The sequence below is a fragment of the Medicago truncatula genome, chromosome 2, assembly GCF_003473485.1.
Source record: "Medicago truncatula cultivar Jemalong A17 chromosome 2, MtrunA17r5.0-ANR, whole genome shotgun sequence".
NCBI lineage: Eukaryota > Viridiplantae > Streptophyta > Magnoliopsida > Fabales > Fabaceae > Medicago > Medicago truncatula.
Window position 1 is genome coordinate 20993645 of NC_053043.1, and position 25374 is coordinate 21019018.

The window sequence follows — 25374 nt, forward strand, 5'->3', positions numbered from 1 at the left end:
AACCAAAATATATATAGAGTATAAAGTATTATACACAAACAAACCATAACATTCAATACAACTTGGTGTTCACGAACATCCATATTTTTTTTTGGGTTAAATATGTTTTTGATCCCTATAAATATACCAACTATTCGCTTTAATCCCTCTAAAATTTTCATTCAACTTTTAGTCCCTATAAAATTTTCAATCACTACTTTTCGTCCCTATTTTAAAGTTAATTTTAGTATTTTGAATGAAATTGTGCAGAAACGTGTAGAATATTGTAAAAATATTTAAAAAAAAAATAGAATTTTTTAACAAAACATAAATTTAATATGAATTTTTAACGATCAAAAATATAAAAATTTATATTAAATTCATGTTCTTTTAAAAAATTCTAATTTTTTTGGGAGATATTCTTATAATATTATGAATTTTTCTGCAAAATTTAATTCAAAAATACGAATTCTACATATGATTTTATTTTAAAGGAGGGACCAAAAGTGAAGATTGAAAATTTTTAAGGGACTAAAAGTTGAAGGAAAATTTTAGAGGAACTAAAACGAAAAATTGATATATTTATAGGGATCAAAATCATATTTAACCCTTTTTTTTTCTTCGGCACTTGTAGCATCAGCTTTTCCTTCCATATTTCTTGAGTCCACTCTTATTGGTTTCAAGCTTGCCTAGCTTACCTGACTTTTTGACAGACCTACTACGGTTCAAACTATCAGAATAGAGAGATTCAAATTCAACCCTTTTTCTCTTTGACTCTCTTCTACACTTTTTCTCTTTGAATTCAGATTCAGACTCCAAAGGAAGAATATGAGAAGGAATTCCAATTCAGATTTGAATTCGGATTCATTGGTGGTGGAAACTAGAAATTTGGATTCGGATTTTTAGGAAATGGTGGATTTGAATTAGCATGAGTTGGGAAATGGAGTTTTAAGAAAAGGTTAAAGGTTGAAACTTTGGAGGGAAACGAGAAGGATTGTGAGGTTGGTGACGATTTCAGTGATGAGATCGAACGTGGAGATGGTTTTGTGGAAGAGAGGATAGAGATCTGGAGATGGGTGTGAAGGAACGATGATGATTGAGGAAGAAGGAGGGTGATAGGTTTCATTCTTGTGTTTCAATTCTGGATTTTTTTTAAGTAATTGAATCCAATTAATTTGAGATTTTAGTGAAGGATTCAACAAAAAAAATTATGGGTTTGTTTCTTTAAGTTTTTTTTGGGTTTTACATGAACATAGTGTTGAAGATGATGAAGATCAAGAGGAAGAATAAGGAATGAGAAAGAAGAAAAGGAAAATAATTAGATATGGGTGTTAGTAAGGCAACCGATTTCCCCTTCTTTGTTTTTTTTTTCTCCACCCAAGCTTGTTAGTGCTTAGATATGGTTTGTTGGTTAATAATATTTTGCCGTTTCAAAAAAAAAAAAGTTATAATCATATTAAAAATATTATACATTCAAAAACTAACGGAGATGACCAAAATAGTAAACGACGGAAGATTTGAGGGACCAAATTGAAACACTTTATAGTTAGGGGATCAAAATGAAAACAAAAAATAAGCGGACCAAATGATATATTAAGTCTCATAATGAATAATCACTTTCAATTTGATTAGACTTATGGAAAATTAAAGTTGAAAACCAAATAAAAAATCAAATTCATTAACAAACAAAAGAAAATTGAAGTAATATCATTACTATTACTAAATAGATGAACCATCAGAGATACACTTACAACTACTCATTTAAGGTTTGTGGAGAGATTGAGAAAATAAAGAATCAAAGATGAGAGATCGACAGGGAGAAGGGATGGAGGTGTTTCCGATCGCAACATGAATGATGGTGGATGATGAAGGTTCACATTCATGTTCACTGTTTGTCGCCAGTGAGAAAAGAAGACACGTTTAGGAGAAAAAATCATTTCCACAAATTAATGGATAAACTATGACCATTCTATGTCCTCACGTGACCCCGCCTCTATCTCTACATATAAAATATGATGTCCCTAACAACCGAGTGATCATGACAACCGTTCATGATCCATTTACAAAACGTCAATCGATTTATGAACTTTTTATATTAGGTGTATGATGATTTGTAAAATTAATGGATATATCATGGTCCAAGTGAGCACTAACTAACTATTGACTATTTCCCTTCAAAATAAAAAACTGATTCGATGGAATAATCTAATAAAAAAAATAGTACTCCCTCCGTTCCTATATACCTTTTGCATTTTTCAAATTTCTTAAGAAAAGTTGTTAGTGCAATTAATGTGTTTATTTTGTGTGTTAATATTATCAAATTATCCTTTGTTTGTATGCATATTAAATTTGACTTTTTATATTTCAAAACAAGTTAGTAGTATAAATTAGGAGTATATTTAGGAAAAATTAATAAATACATTGTAATTTGAAAAGGGGTTTATAAGAACAAAAATTATTCAAAAAAGAAAAATATTTAGGGATAAAAATAAAGTCAAATGAGGAAGAAGTAGTTACTAGTAATAGTATGTTATGGATTTGATAAATCGCTTGTGTGCAGGGTAAGAACTTGAACCGCTGAAACCTCGCGTCACTTTCACTCACCACCCAGTCGCAGTCTTTCATCGCAAACTCCAATCCTACCTGGTAACTACATTACTCTATTTTTCTTCCCTTTTGTTTCTTTATCGTTTCTACTTTTGTTGTTATCAAACTAGGTTTATTTTAGGAAACTATTGCATTAGGGTCTCTATAGATTTCATTTTTTGAGCTTGGTCAATGAAAATTGAATGTTTTATTGAAAATTTGAAGTTTTGATTTTTGTTAGATATAAAAAAGTTTTAGAGGTTTATTATATCCATGGAAGAAGTAGAAAAGAGGTATATATCCACAGTTGTTGGCGAAACCGTAGACGAGTCTGTGGAATATGGTGGTCAGATAGTTGAGCATTTGAGTGGAGAAGCTGAGATTGAGAATGCCGCCGCAGTTAAGTTGGATAGAGTGGTTTCGGAAAGGGAAGCGAGGTATCAATCAATAGTTGGCACTGACTCTTGCGCTATGGATGCTGCTGCTGAGGCAGCAGGTCACCCGTCGACATCACTATTTGCTGACATTTTGGAAACAATTGATTCAATATTGAACATGCCGTTTGTGAATGATGGTAAAGTTGACCGCAATTCCAGTATTGTTGATATTGAGGAAACGTCGAATTTTGGGAATGATAAATTTGATGCCAACTCTAATATTGTTGTTGATATTATGGAAACGATAGATTCGATATTGAATATGCCAATTGGGAATGATAAAGTTGATGGCAAAACCAATATTGTACATGAAGTTGTCTGTGGGACTGAAGTTGAAAAGTGCAATGCAACGGAGCAAGTAATAGCTGACAAGGATGTGAGTGGTGTTTCTGCTTTGAATGCCGAACAATCTGATGTATATGAGGGGATGGAAATATATGTTGAAGATCAACAAGAAACAGAAAGAAGTCGAACAATGAACCAAACTGTTGAGGTTAATGGTAAGATATCTACCGATCTCACTGGTGTATCTTTTTGCTTTTCTTTTTCAGCTTAACTTGTGGCTGAAATTGAAATTGTTGTAAATGAGAATGTCGTTTAGTTTCTAGATAGTGATGCTTGTAGTTCTGTTTGTGCAGGATTGCTGGTATCTATTGAGGGCGAGGAAAATTTTGATGCTAATGCAATTGCAGAAGAAGGCACTCAAATTACTGACCAAGGGAGCTACATGCTGTTGCGTGATGGAAAGGAAAAACTCAGCGAGGAGTCAAATATGAGGCAAAAGGTTGAAGAGCAAGAATGCGTTGACAAGGACAATTCATTTTTTGTTGACGAGGAACAAGATTTGTGTGAGGTTATTGAGTATGCAACTCCTGTGGTTAATACAGACGATCAAGCTGGGCCTAGAAATTTAAATAATCAAAGCAGCACCCATCAAAAGCGTAAATCTAATTTCAAGGATACTATGCATTCAGTAAAGAAGGAAAAAAGGATGTTAGACCCATTGAATGGGTCTCTGGATTCTCCAGACGGTGATTGTTGGACTCCAGATCATCTGGTTTCACCTGAACATTCCAAGAAAAGGAGCGCCTTCGATCACTTTGATGATGACTTCAAAATGCAAACTGGGAACAAAACAATTTCTGTTGCAGAAGTTTCAAATACCACAAATTCGTCGTATAAAATTGGTGACTGTATTCATAGGGCTGATAGTCAACTCACTCCGAAGACAGATGTAGACGTTCGTATTTTTCCTGAGAATGGATTGGATGTTTCTCCCACAACTGTTGAGTATGATGAGAACACAACAGAATATTCGTCTCAAGTTGATATGCTATCTCCACTTCAGTGTGTGGCACAAAAACCCCTTGGAGAATATACTTTTCTGAATGGCATAGTCAGCTTCTTCTCTGATTTCAAGAATTCTGTAATTGTGAGTGCTGATTGGAAAGAGATTTCACGTACGGATGAACTTGACACCATGACAAAGAAGAAACTACCCATAGCTGGAACTGGATTTATGAGTGACTTGCATTGGACAGACTGGGTCATTGAGAATGGCAATGAAGAGAAACCAGTGCAACAACCATTGCTGAAAAACCAGAAAAAGGACGAACAGCTTGTCGCTGCTAAGTCACCAAAGCCAGCCCAAGTTAATCGTGGGCCCTCCTCTGAAAAAAATTCTAAAAGCAATCATGCCGAGACTCCTAACAAACCTCATGGTTATATAGACGAGAAGGCTCCTGCTGAGCTTGTTATGAACTTCACCGAGTTCAAATCTGTTCCCTCAGAAACAAACCTTAACAAAATGTTTAGGCGTTTTGGACGACTAAATGAATCTGAAACAGAAGTTGACAGAGTAAGCAGCCGTGCAAGAGTGGTCTTTAAGAAGCGTGTAGATGCAGAGGTAGCTCTCGGTAGTGCTAAGAAGTTCAAAATATTTGGCTCAGTACTCGTAAATTACCAGCTTAATTACACTCCAAGTGCGTTCAAAGTTTTTAGAAAAAGATAATTATTAAAAATCCAATTATCATGGGAAGGCTGCTTTAAAATGGCCTTTTTTGCAAATTACTTTGGTAAGGCTTAGATTTCATATTCTGTTCTGTATTTGATCAAATGAGAAAATTGGTTACAGTTCTCAACAAAATGAGTATTTACACTAACATAGTTGGTTAGTCCAGTTATTAGTCTATTACTTTTATTATACAAATCTTAGACATGATGATGGTCATCGTTTTTTTTTTTTTTTTTGAAATAAAGGAATACTCTAATAAATGGTAATCTTTGTTATCTGTATACCATGAAAATTATCTGAGACATGAAATCGGATGCTGCTAAACCAGATTAATTAGCTAGCAGCTACATCAGATAAAAAATGTATCACAGGAAATAAATTACCGTCAAATGATACATTTTAGCTTCAATCACCCGAGACGATTTCATTGCCTTCCCAGTACAGTTTTAGAACTTAAGCGATAGTTTTAGGGAGTTATAGAAACGAGAAGTAGTATCAAACAATCTTCAAGGTCTTTCATCAAACAATCTGGTTGAGCAGTAAGAAACAAATTGTACACACTTAAATGTTGGTACTTGGTAGTTGAGGTGGCTTCACTGCAACCTTTGTGTCATGCCATTTTGGTACTTTAATAGGTTAAATGCAAAGATATTGATTAGACAAGAGTGAAAAATTAAAGGAGCAAGTAATTTAAATATGTACCCTGCCTGCAAAACCCTATAAATGATGCAGAGGCATGGACATTTGATGCAGAGGGAATGAGGCAAAAGATATAGTTTTAAAAAATCCTGAATATCTTATAGGTGCTGTTTTTCATTTGTGTAGATTATTAGAATCATGCTATCTTATTGAAGTGGGAGTGGCCAATAATGAAAGCAGAAACACATCACTTGCTGGTTCAAATGAGTTGATCATTTCAGATGGCATACAATCATAAGTATATTAGGAAGATATTGCTAAGATTTTTTCCACAGGGTGCCAAGCTTTCCTCTCTTGAAGTGACCCACTTGCCAAAAATGTATTGTACGCCTGGTTTAAGAAAAGTAACAACTTTGCAAATTACATGGTTTTTCCAAATAATTCTATACATTTAACAGTAATTTTAGTTTGAAAGGTCAGGCCATAAATAAATTCCCAAAGTTGTGTCGCAAAAATAAAACCAAAAGTCCGAAGTTTGTGATGTAATCATACAAATTATTCTTAAATACTATTTGTTTGGTCCATCTAAATTCACTTTTTAGATGGAAACTGTTTGATACTCAGTTTTAATCTAAATTTATATTGTCAAATATGAATAAATTTATTTTGTTCCATCTAAATATCCATCTGAATGTTTTCCATCTAACAATTTATTTTGTACTCATATTTTTAATGTGAATATTGTTACTCACAGCGGCGAAGCTATCACAATTTTAACGAGGGGGCCAAACATATAGAAGAAATAAAATATATTTTAAACACTAATATATTAAACTTAATCAATAAGTAAAATAAATTCACAATAATTTTTACTTATTTAATGAAACAGCAACAAAGAAAATAAAAGCTTCCTTAAAAAAACAAAGAAAATAAAAGCTAACAATAGTTATTTATAAAAGTTGAGATATATGGAGTTTTAAGAAGTCAAATTTATGCATAAGAGACATTAAAACAAATAAATTATGAATATTATTTTAAGGAGAATTTGAAGAGAAACCACACCTTCTAGCATTCTAACCACCTCACACATCTTAGGACTTTCCATAGGGGACACTTGTATTAACTGCTCTACCTCATCATCATCATCATAATTTCCCTTTAACTCTGCATCCACCAGTGTTTCAAACTTCTTCTCTTTAAGAACTTATTTAACCTGCACTATTTTCTAACATTTTGGTCCTCCTTTTTGTTTGAGTCTCTACAATAATACCTTCTTGTTTGTCTGTGTGTTTTATTCCATATAATATTTGGTTCATATTCTGCATGATAGGAACTAAAACACACAACAATATTATAAAGACTAAAAAGAAAAGGAATCATATATATAACATAATTAGGAATAAAATTTTAAAAATTAGAGTCTAAATGAAAACAGGAAGGACCAAGATGAAAAAATATATATAGGTTATAGGGATGGAATCAAGAAAAAAAAAATCAGACTACTATGATGTAATGGGATATCATAGGGACCAAAACATATCTAAGCAAAATAAAAGCAACCCTCCCTTAAAAAATTAGTAAAACGTAAAGTTTTGGTCATTGAAGAAACTTTCACAAAATATCAATAAAACAAATATCAAGTATTGAGAAAGGAATGATGATACACTAAATAATGATGCTTGAGCGTATAGAACATATTGAAGAAATTAATGCATGCCGCAGTGTTGAATACAGGATTTAACTAAAAATTTGTTCAACAACTAAAAACATATTTATAGTTAAAGGAAAACCTACCAAATCAAGCAACATCACATCATCATCATCATTGGCAAGACGTGCTAGGTCAGAAGCCCTCGGTCCAGTTATTAGTTCAAGAAGCATCACACCATATGCAAAAACATCGATCTTTTCTGAAGACCTTCTAGTTAAGAGATACTCAGGTGCTATATGCTTCCAATTCCTCATGGGCCGCATGGGGAGGGTGTGTCCCGTTTGGCTTCAATTTGGTGGAGAGATTTGGCTAAAGTGGAGGAGTTGGGTGGGGAAAATTGGTTCAAATCAGAGGTAGTTCGTAAGATGGGAGATGGATTGAGTACTAGTTTTTGGAGGGATAGGTGGCGTACCGAGATTCCGTTGATGCATCTATTCCCACGGTTATTTTCTATCTCGGATTCTGAGTGTAGTGTGGGGGAGGTGTTGAGTGGTAGAGAGGGAGGGGGGAGGTGGAATTTGGTGTGGCGAAGAGACCTATTTGTGTGGGAAACGGAGCTTGTGGAGAACTTGGGGGGTTTGTTGGAAGGGGTGTTGGTGGGGGAAGGGAGAGAGAGTGGGGGTGGAGGCCGGAGGAGGGAGAGTTTTCTCGGTGAACTCGTGTTATAAGCTTCTTGAGAGGCTGTTTTTGATCGATGTTAATTTATCCGAAGATGAGGAGCGTGTGTTTGGTGATCTTTGGAGGTGTCGGGTGCCGTCTAAAGTGTTAGCTTTTGCTTGGACTTTGTTACTTGACCGTATACCGATAAGGGTGAATCTAGCGATTAGGGGTGTTTTGAATGCGGATGCATCAAAGACTTGTGTTTTTTTTGGAAGGTTGGAGGAAACGGCGTTGCACTTGCACCTCTTCTTACATTGCAAGGTGGTTACGAGGTTGTGGCAAAAGGTTATGCAGTGGCTTCAATTTAATTTTATAACACCGCATAATCTTTGGGCTCATTTTCTGTGTTGGTCAAACGCGGCGTCAACTAAGAAGCTTAGACATGGCTTCCGGTTGATTTGGAATGCGACGGTTTGGGCTATTTTGGAAGAGAAGGAATGATATTGTGTTCAATATGGTGTTGTCGACTTAGATGATTTGGTGGAAAATATTAAAGTTCTATCATGGTATTGGAGTTTGAGTAAGTTAAAAATCACGTCATGTCTTTACTATGAGTGGTGTTGGAATCCTCGGGAATGTTTGATTAGGTAACAGTCGGTTTTGGTGGAGTTTTGTGGCAGGGGGAGCTTTTGGCAGGCAGCAGCACCTGTTGTGTGGTCTGGCACGGCTGCTGTGCTGCTGTTATCTGTTTTTGGTGGCTGGCAGTATGGTTTTGTTGCTGCAGATTGTGCTGGTGCGGTGCTGTTCTGTTAGTTTGGAGCTTTGCCTTGTAACTGCTTTGTAGTTTTTTTTTGGGTTGGGTGTGTAGTGTAAGGGTTGCCCTGTACTACTGATACGTGGGGCCTTGGCTGTTTGTTCTTTTCGTTTTCGGCTCCATTCTTCTCTTCTTGAGAGTTTTGGATGCATTAATAATATTTGCTATTAAAAAAAAAATATGTTTGCAGCTTTCACATCACGGTGAATAATCTTAGGAGGGTCATAACTATAATGCAAGTAAGCAATCCCCCTGGCAGATCCCACTGCAATATTCTTCCGCATTGTCCAGTCAAGCGGAGGTTGAGAGTCATTACGTTCTACAACAACAGAATCAATATACATAGTCGCGGTTTTATTAGTTTGAAACTGGAACTTTTGAAATTCAACATTAAGAGCATTAATTTGCATTTGAAAATTCGAGCTATTTAAGAATTTCCATGTCTGTGTTTACATAGCTTCCAGCTAATATCAAGGAAATACAAATTGTTGTTTTTTAGTAATAAATCAAAAACAAATTTGCGGTTGAAAACTAACACTTAAAACGTTGATGCCAGAAAAGGATACATGAGTGAAAAGATATATAGGACACCTCGTAAACACATTGCTACACTTCCATTAGCCATGTAAGGATCAATTCAACTTCAGTTTGAAATTGCAGCTCTCCACCCGGGACGCGCGTTCCTCTTTTAGTCTTCGTACATACATTCAATTCTCGATCCTTCCTCCTTCCTCTTTGTGAAAGTGAATATGTAATCCTTCCTCTTCATGAAAGTGAATATGTAATCTTAATGTAAAACGTACATACATTCAATTCTCGATCCTTTTGTCCTCCTAGCTTAAAATTTTCTAGCCATTCTTATCCAATTTTACCCATACACTTCAAATTATATATATATATATATCTTCCAACTTCAATACCATTCATAAGTTCATCAACTTTTGTTTTTCAGGTCCCACTTTCTCTCATGCGACCAGATACACACTATCATATCGGATCAATACATTCAATCTTTTTATCATATTGTCATAAGTCATCATTTTTGCTGATCATTAAGGATCGAGAAATGCACAAATATTGGATCTAAAAGAAGTCATTCTAGCACAATGATACCACGTCTAGAGTCAATGTCTTCCAGTGGCAAAGTTGTTTTAAACATCTAAATATCCAAATTGAAAGAATTCATTTGAACCCAATGGAACTGCTGTTTGTTGGAAAATGTTGTTATTCTCCCACCAAGAAATAAGAAACTAATAGCAAAGCTCACTCACCTAAAGCAGCATGTTTATAGAATCTACCCACCTTATTACAAAATCTACACACCTTCTCTCTACATGCCTAAATCATCTAAGCCAAGTTTTTACTATCCTTTCAGGTGTTACTAACTCTCTCCAATGTTTTCATTTTTAATTCTATATATCATGTATAATTTTATCAAACATCCAATACAATATCATCGTCTCTGTTACGCTTATTTTATCGACCTTATAGAACAATATATTAAAAAATCTATCCAAATGTATTAAAAGTAGCCAATAGACAATCGTTCACAGATACAATCAAACCAAAGCTATCATAAATAACACAATCAGCCATTAAAAAACATGAATGAACTAACAAAAATATTGAAAAAGTAAATCGTAAAAAGAACTTACTTTCAACAAGTTGAAACCAAACTTTCAACATAATGCTCGATAAAAAACCAATATAGGCCATATTGTACAATTTTATCTACTCTATTATCTCTCCTATTATAGAGAATTACTCGTCGTTGGTCATCGCTTGCCAATATCAATATATCACCATTCTCAAAAACATGCAATGGCAGCAAATAACAATATCCATAACATCCATAGAAAACATAATTCTGATAGCTAAACTTAAGCAATTTAGTCCATGACTTTTCAACTCTAAATTCCTTCATCTGCCATATAGTAAAATTATATTCCTTTGAATAATAAGTAAAACAAAAGACATTCCATCAACACGCAAACAGTTGGAGCAAAATATGGAACTTCGTCAAAATCATGACGGGGCGACAATTGCATGTATGTCTCCTTCCCCAGATCAAGTGAGATAATTTTAACCAAACTTTAATGAGGTCTTTCATCTGAACCATATTTTTCAACATGACTCTGATCCGAGATATTAATTAAGGTAATCAAGTCTAGTTCAACTCGGACCAGTGTAATATCAAATAGCGATGGCGGATATTGTCCAATGGCAAGGTAAGTTTAATTAGATCGTAGATAAAGAAAAACCTTAATTTTTTTTTTTTGGTTAAGTATTCTAATGGTTAGAAGTTCACTTTTAAGATAAATAAGTGGGGTGTTCCAGGTTCGAACTCCGACCCCTGCATATATAATGCAATGTCACTTACCAGGTGAGTTAAAGTTCGCGAAAAAAAAAACTTCAATTTAATAACATAAATAAAAAAAGTTACGGTGTATTCCCTTTGAAATGAATTGCCAGTATTCAAATGATGTACACTAAAGAGTTAAAAAAATTTATGCACCGTATGTGTAAAATGTTTCGGCACGTCATAACCTTTACTTTACTGTACATGATTTTAGAGGTGGTTATAATAAAAGTCGTATATTTTAAATGATCTAATGATTGTAATTAATTCACAATGCAAAATATTTTTTACATTTATAGTGTCTATGAATTAAATTCTATTAAAGCACAAAAGAACTACTTTTATTCAATCAAGAGCGCTTACCTATATACTATGGGTGCGTTTGACCTTACTTTTTTTAGGTCTAAAAGTCACCTTTAGAATAAAGTTGAAAATTAAAACTTTGAAGTTAAAGTTAAAGTTGTTTAGTATTTGTTGTTTTTTCAACTTAATTAGTACTTTTAAGTTAAAATTTGTTTGGCAAAATACTTTTAAAAGAGCTTTGAGATTTTATTACAATTATCATATATAAAATAAAAGACATTTTTTTTTATAAAAAATTAAATTTTGTAAAGGTCTGATTTTTTTTTTTTACCAATTGAAAATTTATAAATTATTATGTAAAACATTATTATAAATTAAATTGAAAGAGTTTGGAAATAATCCAATATTAGAATATAAAGATGGTAAACAATGACATTACCAAATGAAAATAAATATGAAGTAAAGTTGCTCAAATATTGCATAAATATCAATACAAAATTTTCAACCAAAAGCAAAATACCAAATGCCAAATAACAAAAGTACTAAAGATAAAGTATAAAGCAAAATCTAAACATCAAGCATGAATGCAAATATAACTAGAAAACCCAATGCCAATCTTAACCTAAATATTAGATGGTTTCTTATCAACATAGTTGTATAGAACCCACTCTACCAAATCTTCCTTCGAATCTTTTAAGGTCATCAGTAGGACTCGATTTTGTTCATCTTTAAGCATTTCTAAAGCATAACTAAATTGTTGACCATTCAAAAAACCATCATCCTTTGCACTTTTCAATAATTTAACGCAATCTGGAATAGAGTACTCTCCATGGACATGAGAGGTGGCCGCAATTTGAGCCTTTTCAACTTCATTATGACCTTCAACTGCTTTAACTAACCGCTCAAATGTTTTTCTCATAGTTGTTGTTGTCCCAACCTTTGCCTTTCCCTTTGTCACTTTCTCTCCAATATTTGGTGAAACCTTTCTTTTCTTTTTGGGTTGAGTATATTCCATAGGGCTAAAGTGGTCACCAATATTAAATTCACTATCATCAGAGTCAATTATTTCTTGTGGCACATTTGTAGTAGTATTTTTGCCATTAGATTCTAATGGCACACCCAAAGCTGGTGTTGACTTGTTGCCACTGCATCCCCATATATGAATTCCAATTCATCACGAAACTCCAAACCTTGATAGCGAAATTTTAAATATTTTACATTCTCTTGCATAACCAATAACAAGAGAAAATATTTATGAAAACGAAATTCTACTATTCAATTTTCACAGAATAAAAATTAAATATTTATAATACTCAGCCTTATCTTAGCATCCCACGATGAAACATCAGCATCAATATTTCCTATCTGAGAATTCCATCCTAAACATGTTTCTTTACCAATTAACTGTTTCTATGTCGTCCAATCACTTCTCAAAATATCCATTCTATTTTTCAATTGCTTTTGGTTATAATTTTTATCAGCACGTTTATTGAATTCTTCACGTATTTCCTCCCATCTCCTATTCCTAAAAGCAAGACCTGGCTTTTCACATTTATGGATCTCAACCATACATAAGTCAAGTAAAATTTTGGTATCCGATGAAACTTTCCAAGTTGCTTTTACTGAATTTTCATTTTTACCTGAAGGGATTTCTTTAGTAGCCATAGCTTCAATAAACCTTAATAAAGTTATAAATAATTATGATCAATCTATTTCAAAAAATTGACGATTTCCGATAGAATTTGAAACCAATATACTTCACACAAAATTCAATATGCTATTGATGAAACTAGGCCCTGACAGCCAACTAAATCCATTAGAATAATGCAACAGAACAAATTAATACTTATTTGATCAATTGGGGTATGCATAACAATCAAATTAAGACTAAAGGAGAAAACCGCAAGCTAATAATAATCAGATGCACAAAACGTTAAAAAGCAAGCTAATAATGTTACAGGATAAATTAATACTAATAGAAATTAATACTAAAGTACTAGTTTGATCATGATAAATAAACAAAAGATAATCAGATCAGATGCACAAATTAAAACACAAGCTATTAAAGAAATCTTGTAAAAAAAAAAAAGCTATTAAACAAATGAATATAACAATTAAATTTAACAATATTGCTATTATTATTTAAAGAATAAAAGTACAAAAACAGATCATGATTGGCACTAAAAAACAAAAGTACATATTCAGATAATATGCATAAAGTAAAGGCTTAATTGCATTTTTGGCCCCTTATTTTTTCAAAAGTTGCAATTTTGGCCCCTTAACTAATTAAAATACTAAACAACCCCCTATGTATTGGATCTTTGACAATTTTGGCCCCCAAGACCAATTTTGACTTGGTCTTCGTTGATGTGGCACCACATCACTTAATTTTTTTAATTAAAAAAATAAAAATAAAAAATTATTTTTTAAATAATTAAAAAATATACTTTTTAAATAAAAAAAATATTTTTTAATTAAAAAATACAAGAAAATAAAAAATTATTTTTTCAATTACAAAAATATTTTTTTTTAAATAATTAAAAATAAAAAAAGATACACGTGTGCGTTAACCGAGTCAAAATTGGCTTTGGGGGCCAAAACTGCCAAAAATCTAATACATAGGGAGCTATTTTGTATTTTAATTAGTTAGGGTACCAAAATCGCAACTTTTGAAAAGATAGGGGGTCAAAAGTGCAATTAAGCCTAAAGTAAACTAACAAATGAACAAAGGACAAAAAATTTAATCAGATCTAAAAGAATTAAGAGAATCAAATATAAAATGATGTACCTGCACTAGATGTGACAGCGACGGCAGACATCAAAGAATGGATGGAGCAGAATGTATTTATATATAGAATTAGGTTATGTGTTTTGGCGGGTTTAATTGAAAAGAAAAATAAAATTAGCGGGAACTGTGCCAAGCAAAAACAAAATAAAATAAAATATGGTTTCTGTGGGAATCGATGTGTGGGGCAGTGAACAGTAGCTCCGAAAAGTTTGTTGGAACAAAATGTGTTTTACAATAAACCTTAATGAGTTTTGATGATAACAAGGTATTAAAAATTGTCAATTGGATATTGCTAATATTTGTTCAAGTGTACAGGACCATAGACAAAGTTGATCAACATAATAGGTCTTGGAACAACAAAAGAGAGCAAAGGAATCAACAAGAAGATAAACCTAGAAGCATATGAAGAAATCTGCATATGAAGTCTAAAGTGCGTCTGAAGCCAAAATGCATCTGATGACGTCATCAGAAGCAAATCCGTCAAAAGCAAGACCTTTAGAAGCCAATTGTTCAGAAGCTGTATAACATCAGAAACTGCAAGTTGATCAGAAGATTCAACCTGATGTTTCTAAGAGCTGTCTATTGGATTCAACCTCGTCTAAGAAAGCGAAAGACTAAAAGGAAGGTGCCAACGTTCATTTGAAAAGCATTGGGTGCTTGTCCTTCATTGAAGAGTTGACAAAGTACAAGTGTACAACCACTTCCTCCACGACTCTGCTTGTGTCTACGTGATGAGTCATTTATTGACTATTTTAATATGCTTTTTAGTCTAGTTTTATTTAGATTTTATTTTATTTTATATTAGTATTATTTCGTTTTTAGGATAGTTTACTTTAAATTGCATTTTATTTTATTTCAGGAATGAATATTGGATGGATTGAGTCTTGGAGCAAAAGAAAGGGACTTGGAGCCGATTGGATGCAAAAATATGAAAGATTGAGAGACAAAAATATGTCTCCCCCAAGTCAGAAGCCTGGCACGGCCCGTGCTAGACTTGGCACAGCCGTGCCACCCTCCAGAGTCACTTTTGCTGCTTTTGCTTAGATTTTAAGCTACTCTATTTTTAGCCCGAATGTAATAGCTTAGATTTTAAGTCGAACAAATGCTATAAATAGAGTAGCCTTCCATCACAAATATTCATCTTTACTCGGAATACAACAAGTGACAATTGCTTTTCTAATCAAAGTTCTTTTCTTTTCCTTTATTTTCTTGTCTTTTACTTTAATGCTTTCTCTCTTCTCCCCCATGTCTACGATGAACATGAGTGAGTAGACTTCTCCTTTTCTTGGGATTGTTGGATAAGTCTAAATGACATAATCCTAATCAAACCAAGCTCTAAGCCTTAATCTTATGTAACCCTAATTTCTTATCTAAATACACCGCTTTAACATGGATCAACCATTATCAAACTGTGGAAACGAAAGTGGAGGGTTTGATAATTGTTTATCCATTATTCCAAATATCAATTCATAAAACGAAAGTGGAGCTTTGATATTCGAACAAGTGAATTTAGACAAGGATTGCAAAGTCAGCGAAATAGGCTTTGCAATCTTTGAGACATATAGTTTCGATCTTCAAGGGAACTAATAACAATCAAGTCAGCGAAATAGGCTTGGTTGTTAGAGGAACCAAAATCTAATAGTAATCAAGTCAGCGAAATATGCTTGGTTGCTAGAGGAACATAAGAGAAACTGTCTTGAGAAATTAGGTCTAACATAACATTATAAGCTTATAGTTTTGGTTTGAGAAGAACTTGTTATTTAGATGAAACCAACGATCCCAAGGCTCTTTTTATATTATTAATTTTCAATCGTTTGAAAACCTCAACCTACAATTCTTTTCTCTTCTCTAATCACTTCTAAAGGTTAATTAAATTGAACTACTCCGTGTCGGAACGATACTCTCTTTTATACTACTTCGGTAAGACCGTGCACTTGCGGTTTTATCTCATCAAGTTTTTGGCGCCGCTGCCGGGGAGTAAACTAATTTGATTAACTCTTTCTTTGTGATTAGAACTCTTTTCTCTCCCTCTTCTTCCCTTCTTCTCTCTTTTCCTACACCTGACTTCTTGGGTAGCATAAAGATAATAGATAACATGGCTGAGGAACGCACTCTTAAGGAGTATTCGATCCCTTCTTCTGATGAGCCATGCACTATTATAGTTTACCCAACGGTTCAAGGTAGCAACTTCAAAATAAAACCTGCACTACTAATTATGGTGCAACAAAACCAGTTCTCTAGATCACCTTCTGAAGATCCAAATTTACATATCTCAACCTTTTGGAGACTTAGTGTAACTTGCAAAAACGACCAAGAAACCGTTAGGCTACATCTCTTTCCTTTTTCTCTAAAAGATAGGGCCAACAATTGGTTCAACTCTTTAAAGCCCGGTTCCATCACCTCATGGGACCAACTGAGGCGAGAATTCCTTTGCCGTTTCTTTCCCCCATCAAAAACCGCCCAACTTAGGGGAAAGCTTTACCAATTTACTCAAAAAAACGGGGAATCTCTTTTTGATGTGTGGGAGCGTTTTAAAGAAATGCTTAGACGTTGTCCCCATCACGGTCTAGAAAAATGGTTAATCATCCACACCTTTTATAATGGTCTAACATCTAGCACTAAATTGACTGTTGATGCAGCTGCAGGTGGTGCCCTAATGAACAAGGATTTCACGACAGCTTATGCGTTGATTGAGGACATGGCTCTAAACCTTTTCCAATGGACAGAAGAAAAAGCAATCATCAATCCTTCACCCTCTAAAAAAGAGGCAGGTATGGACGAAACCTCTTCCATTGACTATCTATCTACCAGGTTGAATGCATTATCTCAAAGACTTGATCGCATGAGTACTTGTGTTATCACACCTACCTTCTCACCTCCATGTGAAGCATGTGGCCTATCTAGTCATTCCAGCACCGATTGCAAACTAAGTAGTGTTGAGCAGTTAAACTTTGTTCAGAATGGCCAAAGAGTTGTTCAAAAATCTCACATTGAACTTTTAATGCAAAACTATTTTCTTAAACAATCCGAACAGCTCCAAGAGCTCAAGGACCAAACTAGACTTTTGAACAACTCTCTTGCTACTCTCACAACAAAGATAGACTCCATCTCCTCTCACAACAAAACTTCTGAAACTCAGCTCTCCCAAGTAGTTCGTAAGGTTGACCACCCCAACAAAATGAATGTTGTTACACTTAGGAGTGTTAAGCCACTCGAAGACCCCATAAGGAGAACCAAAACCGATGACAGTGAGAAAGAGATCTGCGAACCACCATCTAGGGAAACCAGGGCAGAAAGAGAAGAACCACGAGTTGAGGAAAACACACCACCTCCCTTTAAGCCAAAAATTCCCTTCCCACAAAGGTTTGCCAAATCTAAGCTAGATGAGCAATTCAAAAAGTTCATAGAAATGATGAACAAAATATATATTGATGTGCCTTTCACCGAAGTGCTAACCCAAATGCCTACCTATGCTAAATTTTTGAAAGAAATCCTTTCTAAAAAGAGAAAAATTGAGGAAGGTGACACGGTTAACCTTATGGAAGAATGTAGTGCCATCATCCAAAATAAATTGCCACCAAAGCTTAAAGATCCAGACAGTTTTTCCATACCTTGTGTCATAGGGTCAGAAGTAGTGAAGAAAGCTATGTGTGATCTAGGAGCCAGTGTCAGCCTAATGCCTTTATCCCTTTATGAGAGGTTGGGAATAGGGGAACTTGCATCGACAAGGATGACCCTACAACTAGCGGACCGTTCTGTTAAGTATCCAGCTGGAATCATAGAAGATGTCCCCGTTAAGGTAGGAGAGGTATACATCCCCGCTGATTTTGTTGTAATGGAGATGGAAGAAGACAACCAAGTACCAATTCTTTTAGGAAGACCTTTTCTTGCTACTGCAGGAGCCATCATTGATGTAAAAAAGGGTAAGCTTGCCTTTAATGTCGGTAAGGAGACTGTTGAATTTGAACTTGCTAAACTAATGAAAAGTCCTTCCATTAAGGATTCTTGTTGCATGATAGATATAATCGACCATTGCGCGAAAGAGTGCTCTTTAGCATCAACTACACATGATGGTTTGGAAGTATGCTTAGTAAACAATGCAGGTACAAAACTGGAAGGGGAGGCAAAAGCTTATGAAGAGCTGTTGAATAGAACTCCTCCAATGGAAGGTCTGAGTGTGGAGGAGTTAGTAAAAGAAGAACAACACTTCTACCCAAAGAGGCACCGAAAGTAGAACTTAAAACACTTCCATCAAATCTAAGGTATGAATTCTTGGGCCCTAACTCTACCTACCCTGTTATTGTAAATGCAAGCCTCGATGAAGTAGAAACTGAAAAGTTACTTTATGTCCTCAAGAAGTATCCTAAAGCTATAGGGTACACCATTGACGACATTAAAGGAATAAATCCTTCATTATGCATGCATAAGATACTTCTTAAAGAGGACTATAAACCCTCCATTGAACATCAAAGAAGGCTGAATCCTAATATGAAAGAAGTTGTGAAAAAAGAGGTCTTAAAACTCCTAGATGCAGGTGTTATTTATCCAATTTCTGATTCCAAATGGGTTAGCCCCGTGCAAGTTGTACCTAAAAAAGGTGGTCTCACAGTCATTAAAAATGATAAAAATGAATCCATTGCCACTATGACCGTCACCGGTTGGAGAATGTGTATTGATTATAGGAAGCTTAATAAAGCAACCCGTAAAGATCACTTCCCTCTCCCTTTTATAGATCAAATGTTAGAAAGGTTAGCTAAGCATTCACATTTTTGCTACTTAGATGGTTATTCTGGATTTTTCCAAATACTCATTCACCCTAATGACCAAGAAAAGACAACTTTTACATGCCCCTTTGGGACCTTTGCCTATAGAAGGATGCCTTTTGGTCTCTGTAATGCCCCTTCTACTTTTCAAAGATGCATGATGTCTATTTTTTCTGACTTTGTTGAAAAGATAATGGAAGTCTTTATGGATGATTTTTCTGTGCATGGATCTAGTTTTGATGATTGTTTGACTAACCTTGAAAAAGTTTTGGAAAGATGTGAACAGGTGAACCTAGTCTTAAATTGGGAGAAATGTCACTTCATGGTAAGAGAAGGAATTGTCCTAGGACACTTGGTCTCTGACAGAGGTATAGAGGTAGACAAAGCAAAAATTGAAATTATTGAAAAAATGCTACCTCCCACCTCAGTCAAAGAAATTAGAAGTTTCCTAGGACATGCAGGGTTCTACCGCCGTTTCATTAAAGATTTTTCATCAATCACTAAACCACTAACAAGTTTGCTTCTTAAGGATGCAGACTTTGTCTTTGATGACGCTTGTTTGCAGGCATTTTGCAGGTTGAAAGAAGCACTAATTACTGCCCCAATCATACAACCACCAGATTGGAGCTTGCCGTTTGAAATAATGTGTGACACAAGCGACTATGCAGTTGGGGCAGTGTTAGGTCAAAGAAAGGAAAAAAAGATGCATGCCATATACTACGCTAGTAAGACCCTAGATGGGGCACAGGTAAACTATGCAACAACAGAAAAAGAATTGCTAGCAGTTGTCTACGCCATTGACAAATTTCGGCAATACTTGGTGGGATCAAAAATCGTTGTTTACACAGATCACTCGGCCATAAAATACTTGCTAAACAAAAAGGATGCCAAACTGAGATTGATCCGATGGATTTTGCTCCTCCAAGAATTTGACCTTGAAATAAAAGATAAAAAGGTTGTAGAAAATGTTGTCGCTGACGACTTGTCCCGACTTCGGGAGAACAATGAAGATGAGTTGCCTTTGGATGATTCATTCCTGGATGACTAACTCTTCTTATTGGCACAAACTGACGCACCTTGGTATGCAGATTTTGTTAATTTTCTTGCAGCAGGAGTGCTACCGCCTGAGTTAAGCTACCAACAAAAGAAGAAATTCTTCAATGATCTCAAGCACTACTATTGGGTCCCTACCTCTTCAGAAGAGGCTCAGATGGGATTTTCAGGAGATGCATTCCTGAAAACGAGGTAAGTAGTATTCTAACTCATTGCCACTCCTCTTCTTATGGTGGCCACGCCAGTACACAAAATACTTCTTTCAAAATTCTTCATTCTGGTTTCTGGTGGCCATCACTTTTCAAAGATGTGCATCTCTTTATCTCTAAATGTGACAAATGTCAACGCACCGGTAGCATTACTAAAAGAAATGAAATGCCTTTGAACAACATCCTTGAAGTAGAAATTTTTGATGTTTGGGGTATTGATTTTATGGGACCATTCCCCTCCTCTTTTGGGAATCAATACATATTAGTAGCCGTTGACTATGTGTCCAAATGGGTTGAGGCCATTGCCTCCCCCACTAATGATGCACATGTTGTTATAAAACTGTTTAAAAAGGTCATTTTTCCTAGGTTCGGAGTGCCGCGGGTTGTGATAAGCGATGGAGGGTCTCACTTCATTTCAAGACATTTTGAAAAACTTTTGCAAAAACTTGGAGTGAGGCACAAAATTGTGACACCTTATCACCCCCAAACTAGCGGACAAGTGGAGTTCTCAAATAGACAAATCAAAGCTATCCTTGAAAAAACTGTTTCAACCTCTAGAAAAGATTGGTCAAGTAAGCTTGACGATGCCCTTTGGGCCTATCGAACGGCTTATAAAACCCCCCTTTTAAACTTGTCTATGAGAAATCTTGTCACCTTCCCGTTGAGCTCGAGCATAAGGCCTATTGGGCAATTAGAAACCTCAACTTAGACCCCAATTTAGCCGGTGAAAAAAGAAAACTTCAATTAAACGAGCTAGAAGAACTTAGGATAGATGCCTATGAGAATGCCCGCATTTATAAGGAGAGAACTAAGAATTGGCATGACAAGAAAATCGTCAAGAACCACTTCAAAAGCGGTGACCTTGTGCTGCTCTTTAATTCTAGGCTAAAGCTCTTTCCAGGTAAACTACGGTCACGATGGTTCGGTCCTTTTCAAGTTCGCACGGTCTACCCTTATGGGGCGATTGAAATCTTTTCTGAAGAAACAGGATCCTTCACGGTTAATGGACAAAGGCTTAAAATCTATAATACCGGAGAAGTAAATGAAGTAGTGGCTGATTTCACTCTTAATGACCCGCCTTAAGGATTTTTATCCTTACTTTTGTCAAGCTAGTGACGATAAAAGAGCGCTTCGTGGGAGGCAACCCACTAATTTAATTGCTTTCTTTGTTTTCTGTTATTTTTTTCTTTGTTTTGTAGGTAAATGTCCGCGATTGATTTGGAAACGCAAGAAAAATCAAAGTTCCAAGAACCAGAAAGGTGGCACGACCCGTGCTTGATTTGGCACGGCCGTGCCAGGAATCACAACACCACCTCCATAAAAATTGGCAGAATGACGGCACGGCCCGTGCTACAGCTGTCACGGCCGTGCCAACCTGAAGGCCTCCGGGGTTCAAATTTCGGCAAATTGTGAGCTTTCCGCATCCTTTCTCACTTTTTTCTTGTTTCTTTCGTTTCTACTATCTTGAATCATTGAGGACAATGCTTCTCCTAAGTGTGGGGGGAGCCTAATAAAGTGTCTTTAGTCGTAGTGTTTCCAAACTCCCTTGAACTTTATTCTTTTGTTTTGTTTTATTGTAAAAGACATGGTTAAGTAGCTAATTTTTATTGAAAATATCATGACACAAAATTTTCATTGTCTCCTCTTATTTGGTTGATTCTTGTACATGAAAGCAAACTCTTGTGTTTTAAGTCTTCTTAATATACCCACATCTTGTTTTAAAGTGAATAAAATTCTCCAATGAGAAAAACACAAAGTTGCTTCCCTTGAGTAAATGTATGACTAGGTATTTTAAGGAAACGCGTTTTAATATTAGTGGTGCATTAACCTTTAAAGATTCTCAAAGTGCCAGTAGTATAAGTTAGTATAAGGGAGTTCATAAAAAGCCAAAAAACCAAATAAATTCCGAGATCTCATCATTGAATCTAGATTGGGGAAGGAGGTAGGCCCTCCGACTTCCTACGTGAAGATGATTGTTATCTTGAGGAAAAACTTTAAAAGGCATCATTGAATCTAGATTGGGGAAGGGGGTAGGCCCTCCGACTTCCTACGTGAAGATGATGTTTTAAGGGATACCATTGAATCTAGATTGGGGAAGGGGGTAGGCCCTCCGACTTCCTATGTGAAGATGTTGTTCCTTAAATAAAGAACTTAAATGTGCAAATGGCAAAGAACAAAGATTCTCAAATACTCCCATCTTTCTTATATGAATTATAGAAGGAATCTTTCTTGGTTGGTTTAGTGCTAGGATTAGACCATGTTTCCTCATAATGCCTATCTTATACAGGAGCAAGAAAAGGGTTGGACTTCACACACACACTCACTTGAAACTTGATCGTTGGGTTGAATAAAAATTACAAGAAATGATTGAGTTTGTGATTAATGTACATTTGGGATTTAGGCCCTTGAGGAGACATGTGCTTTAATTGAATTGTCATTTGATAAAATTGTTTGTGCTACTATGTTTATGCCTTTTGCTTGACGACAAGCAAAGATTCAAGTGTGGGGGAGTTTGATGAGTCATTTATTGACTATTTTAATATGCTTTTTAGTCTAGTTTTATTTAGATTTTATTTTATTTTATATTAGTATTATTTCCTTTTTAGGATAGTTTACTTTAAATTGCATTTTATTTTATTTCAGGAACGAATATTGGATGGATTGAGTCTTGGAGCAAAAGAAAGGGACTTGGAGCCGATTGGATGCGAAAATATGAAAGATTGAGAGACAAAAATATGTCTCCCCCAAGTCAGAAGCCTGGCACGGCCGTGCCACCCTCCAGAGTCACTTTTGCTGCTTTTGCTTAGATTTTAAGCTACTCTATTTTTAGCCCGAATGTAATAGCTTAGATTTTAAGTTGAACAAATGCTATAAATAGAGTAGCCTTCCATCACAAATATTCATCTTTACTTGGAATACAACAAGTGACAATTGCTTTTCTAATCAAAGTTCTTTTCTTTTCCTTTATTTTCTTGTTTTTTACTTTCATGCTTTCTCTCTTCTCCCCCATGTCTACGATGAACATGAGTGAGTAGACTTCTCCTTGTCTTGGGATTGTTGGATAAGTCTAAATGACATAATCCTAATCATGACCAAGCTCTAAGCCTTAATCTTATGTAACCCTAATTTCTTATCTAAATTCACCTCTTTACCATGGATCAACCATTATCAAACTGTGGAAACGAAAGTGGAGGGTTTGATAATTGTTTATCCATTATTCCAAATATCAATTCGTAAAACGAAAGTGGAGCTTTGATATTCGAACAAGTAAATTTAGACAAGTATTGCAAAGTCAGCGAAATAGGATTTGCAATCTTTGAGACATATAGTTTCGATCTTCAAGGGAACTAATAACAATCAAGTCAGCGAAATAGGCTTGGTTGTTAGAGGAACCAAAATCTAATAGTAATCAAGTCAGCGAAATAGGCTTGGTTGCTAGAGGAACATAAGAGAAACTGTCTTGAGAAATTAGGTCTAACATAACATTATAAGCTTATAGTTTTGGTTTGAGAAGGACTTGTTATTTAGATGAAACCAACGATCCCAAGGCTCTTTTTATATTATTAATTTTCAATCGTTTGAAAACCCCAACCTACAATTCTTTTCTCTTCTCTAATCATTTCTAAAGGTTAATTAAATTGAACTACTCCCTGTCGGAACGATACTATCTTTTATACTACTTCGGTAAGACCGTGCACTTGCGGTTTTATCTCATCACTACGCTACAAGACAAGATAACAGCTCTGTCTGCAGAAATGTTCCTTCAAGATAGGAATGGATTTGAACTTGATCCTTCATAGGACAACATCCAAATCAGGCAAAAGATCATTGGTATTGATCAAGGTTTCTCAACGACTCTTTTGGACGTGCTTAAAGATCTCAACGTCTCTCTACACACCTCTATAAAAAGGAGTGAAGACTTGAAGATCAGCAGAGACATTACAACAAGTTAAAAGTGCCCAAACTCTGCCAAATTTGTTTCACACAAAGCACTTTGAATTTCTGTGTTGATTTGATATATCTTAGAAATTCTTAAGTCTAGAGTCTCTCAATTGCATTGTATTGTGAACACCACTGATTGTATATCAAGTGTTCAAACTCAAACAATTTTCTGTGTAATTCTGTTTGATTAGAAGTCTCTTGCTTTAGTGCTTGAGCATAGGAAGTCTCTTGCCTGCGTGCTTGAGCATTTGTGAAGTCTCATACTAGGTAGTATTGAGCAGTTGTAATCTGTGTGATTATTTCTTAGTGGAAATCTCCTTGGAAGTGCAAGGGGGACTGGACTACTTCCGGTTTGTGGAAGGAACCAGTATAATTGCTTGTGTCTCTCTTTCTTTTCTCTACTCTGTTTTTACTGCGCTGCGTATTAGATTCTGAACAATACATCAGAAGCAATTTAATTGCATCTGAAGTATTATCACATCAGAAGCACTCTTCAACAACTTCTGAAGTGATATCAGAAGAAGATTTGTTTTTTTTTTTTTGAGAAAAAGAAAACACAATTCAACCCCCCCTTCTTGTGTTTTTCTCACCTTCAATTGGTATCAGAGCCTGGTTTTTTATCAAAGCACTTAACAGTGTGACAGTTCAATATCCGAGAAAAACATGCCTGCTGAACCTGAATCCAGTACATCTACAAGATACACTAATGTTGGACATGACTATGGTACTGCTGACAAGAAATCAGATTCTGGAAAAGCTCCAAAGTTCAATGGAGATTCAGAAGAGTTTTCTTGGTGGAAAACCAACATTTACAACTACATCATGGGATTAGATGAGGAGCTGTGGGATATTCCTGAAGATGGAGTTGATGATCTGAACTTGGATGAAGAAGGAGCTGCTATTGACAGAAAGATATACACTCCTGCTCAGAAGAAGCTATACAAAAAGCATCAGAAGATCAGAGGGATCATTGTTGCTAAGGCAATGTTTGCTTCACTCTGTGCTAACTACGAAGGTAGCAAGAAGGTTAAAGAAGCAAAGGCACTTATGCTAGTTCATCAGTATGAGCTGTTCAAGATGAAGGGTGATGAGAGTATAGAGGAGATGTACTCAAGATTTCAAACTTTAGTATCTGGACTGCAAATACTGAAGAAGAGTTATGTTGCTTCTGATCATG

General features: G+C 35.3%; 1 protein-coding gene and 1 non-coding gene across 2 annotated transcripts; one reads left to right on the forward strand and one right to left on the reverse strand.

Moving 5' to 3' along the window:
• Positions 1-2487: 2487 nt before the first annotated feature.
• LOC25486693 (uncharacterized) lies at positions 2488-5168 on the forward strand. Its single transcript, XM_013608315.3, has 3 exons — positions 2488-2625; positions 2807-3502; positions 3641-5168. Exons 2-3 carry the CDS (start codon positions 2839-2841, stop codon positions 5011-5013), a joined length of 2037 nt encoding a protein of 678 aa, XP_013463769.1. The 5' UTR covers positions 2488-2625; positions 2807-2838; the 3' UTR covers positions 5014-5168.
• An 11523-nt stretch (positions 5169-16691) lies between these two features.
• LOC120578797 (small nucleolar RNA R71) lies at positions 16692-16798 on the reverse strand. The gene has a single exon (XR_005644608.1). It is a non-coding gene; the product is annotated as a small nucleolar RNA R71 (small nucleolar RNA).
• Positions 16799-25374: the final 8576 nt, after the last annotated feature.

Bases quoted from the DNA above. Each gene is read 5' to 3' on its own strand.
- LOC25486693 (XM_013608315.3), top strand. From the start codon at position 2,839: ATGGAAGAAGTAGAAAAGAGGTATATATCCACAGTTGTTGGCGAAACC. The intron at 3,503-3,640 runs GTAAGATATCTA...CTGTTTGTGCAG, and splicing joins CCAAACTGTTGAGGTTAATG to GATTGCTGGTATCTATTGAG.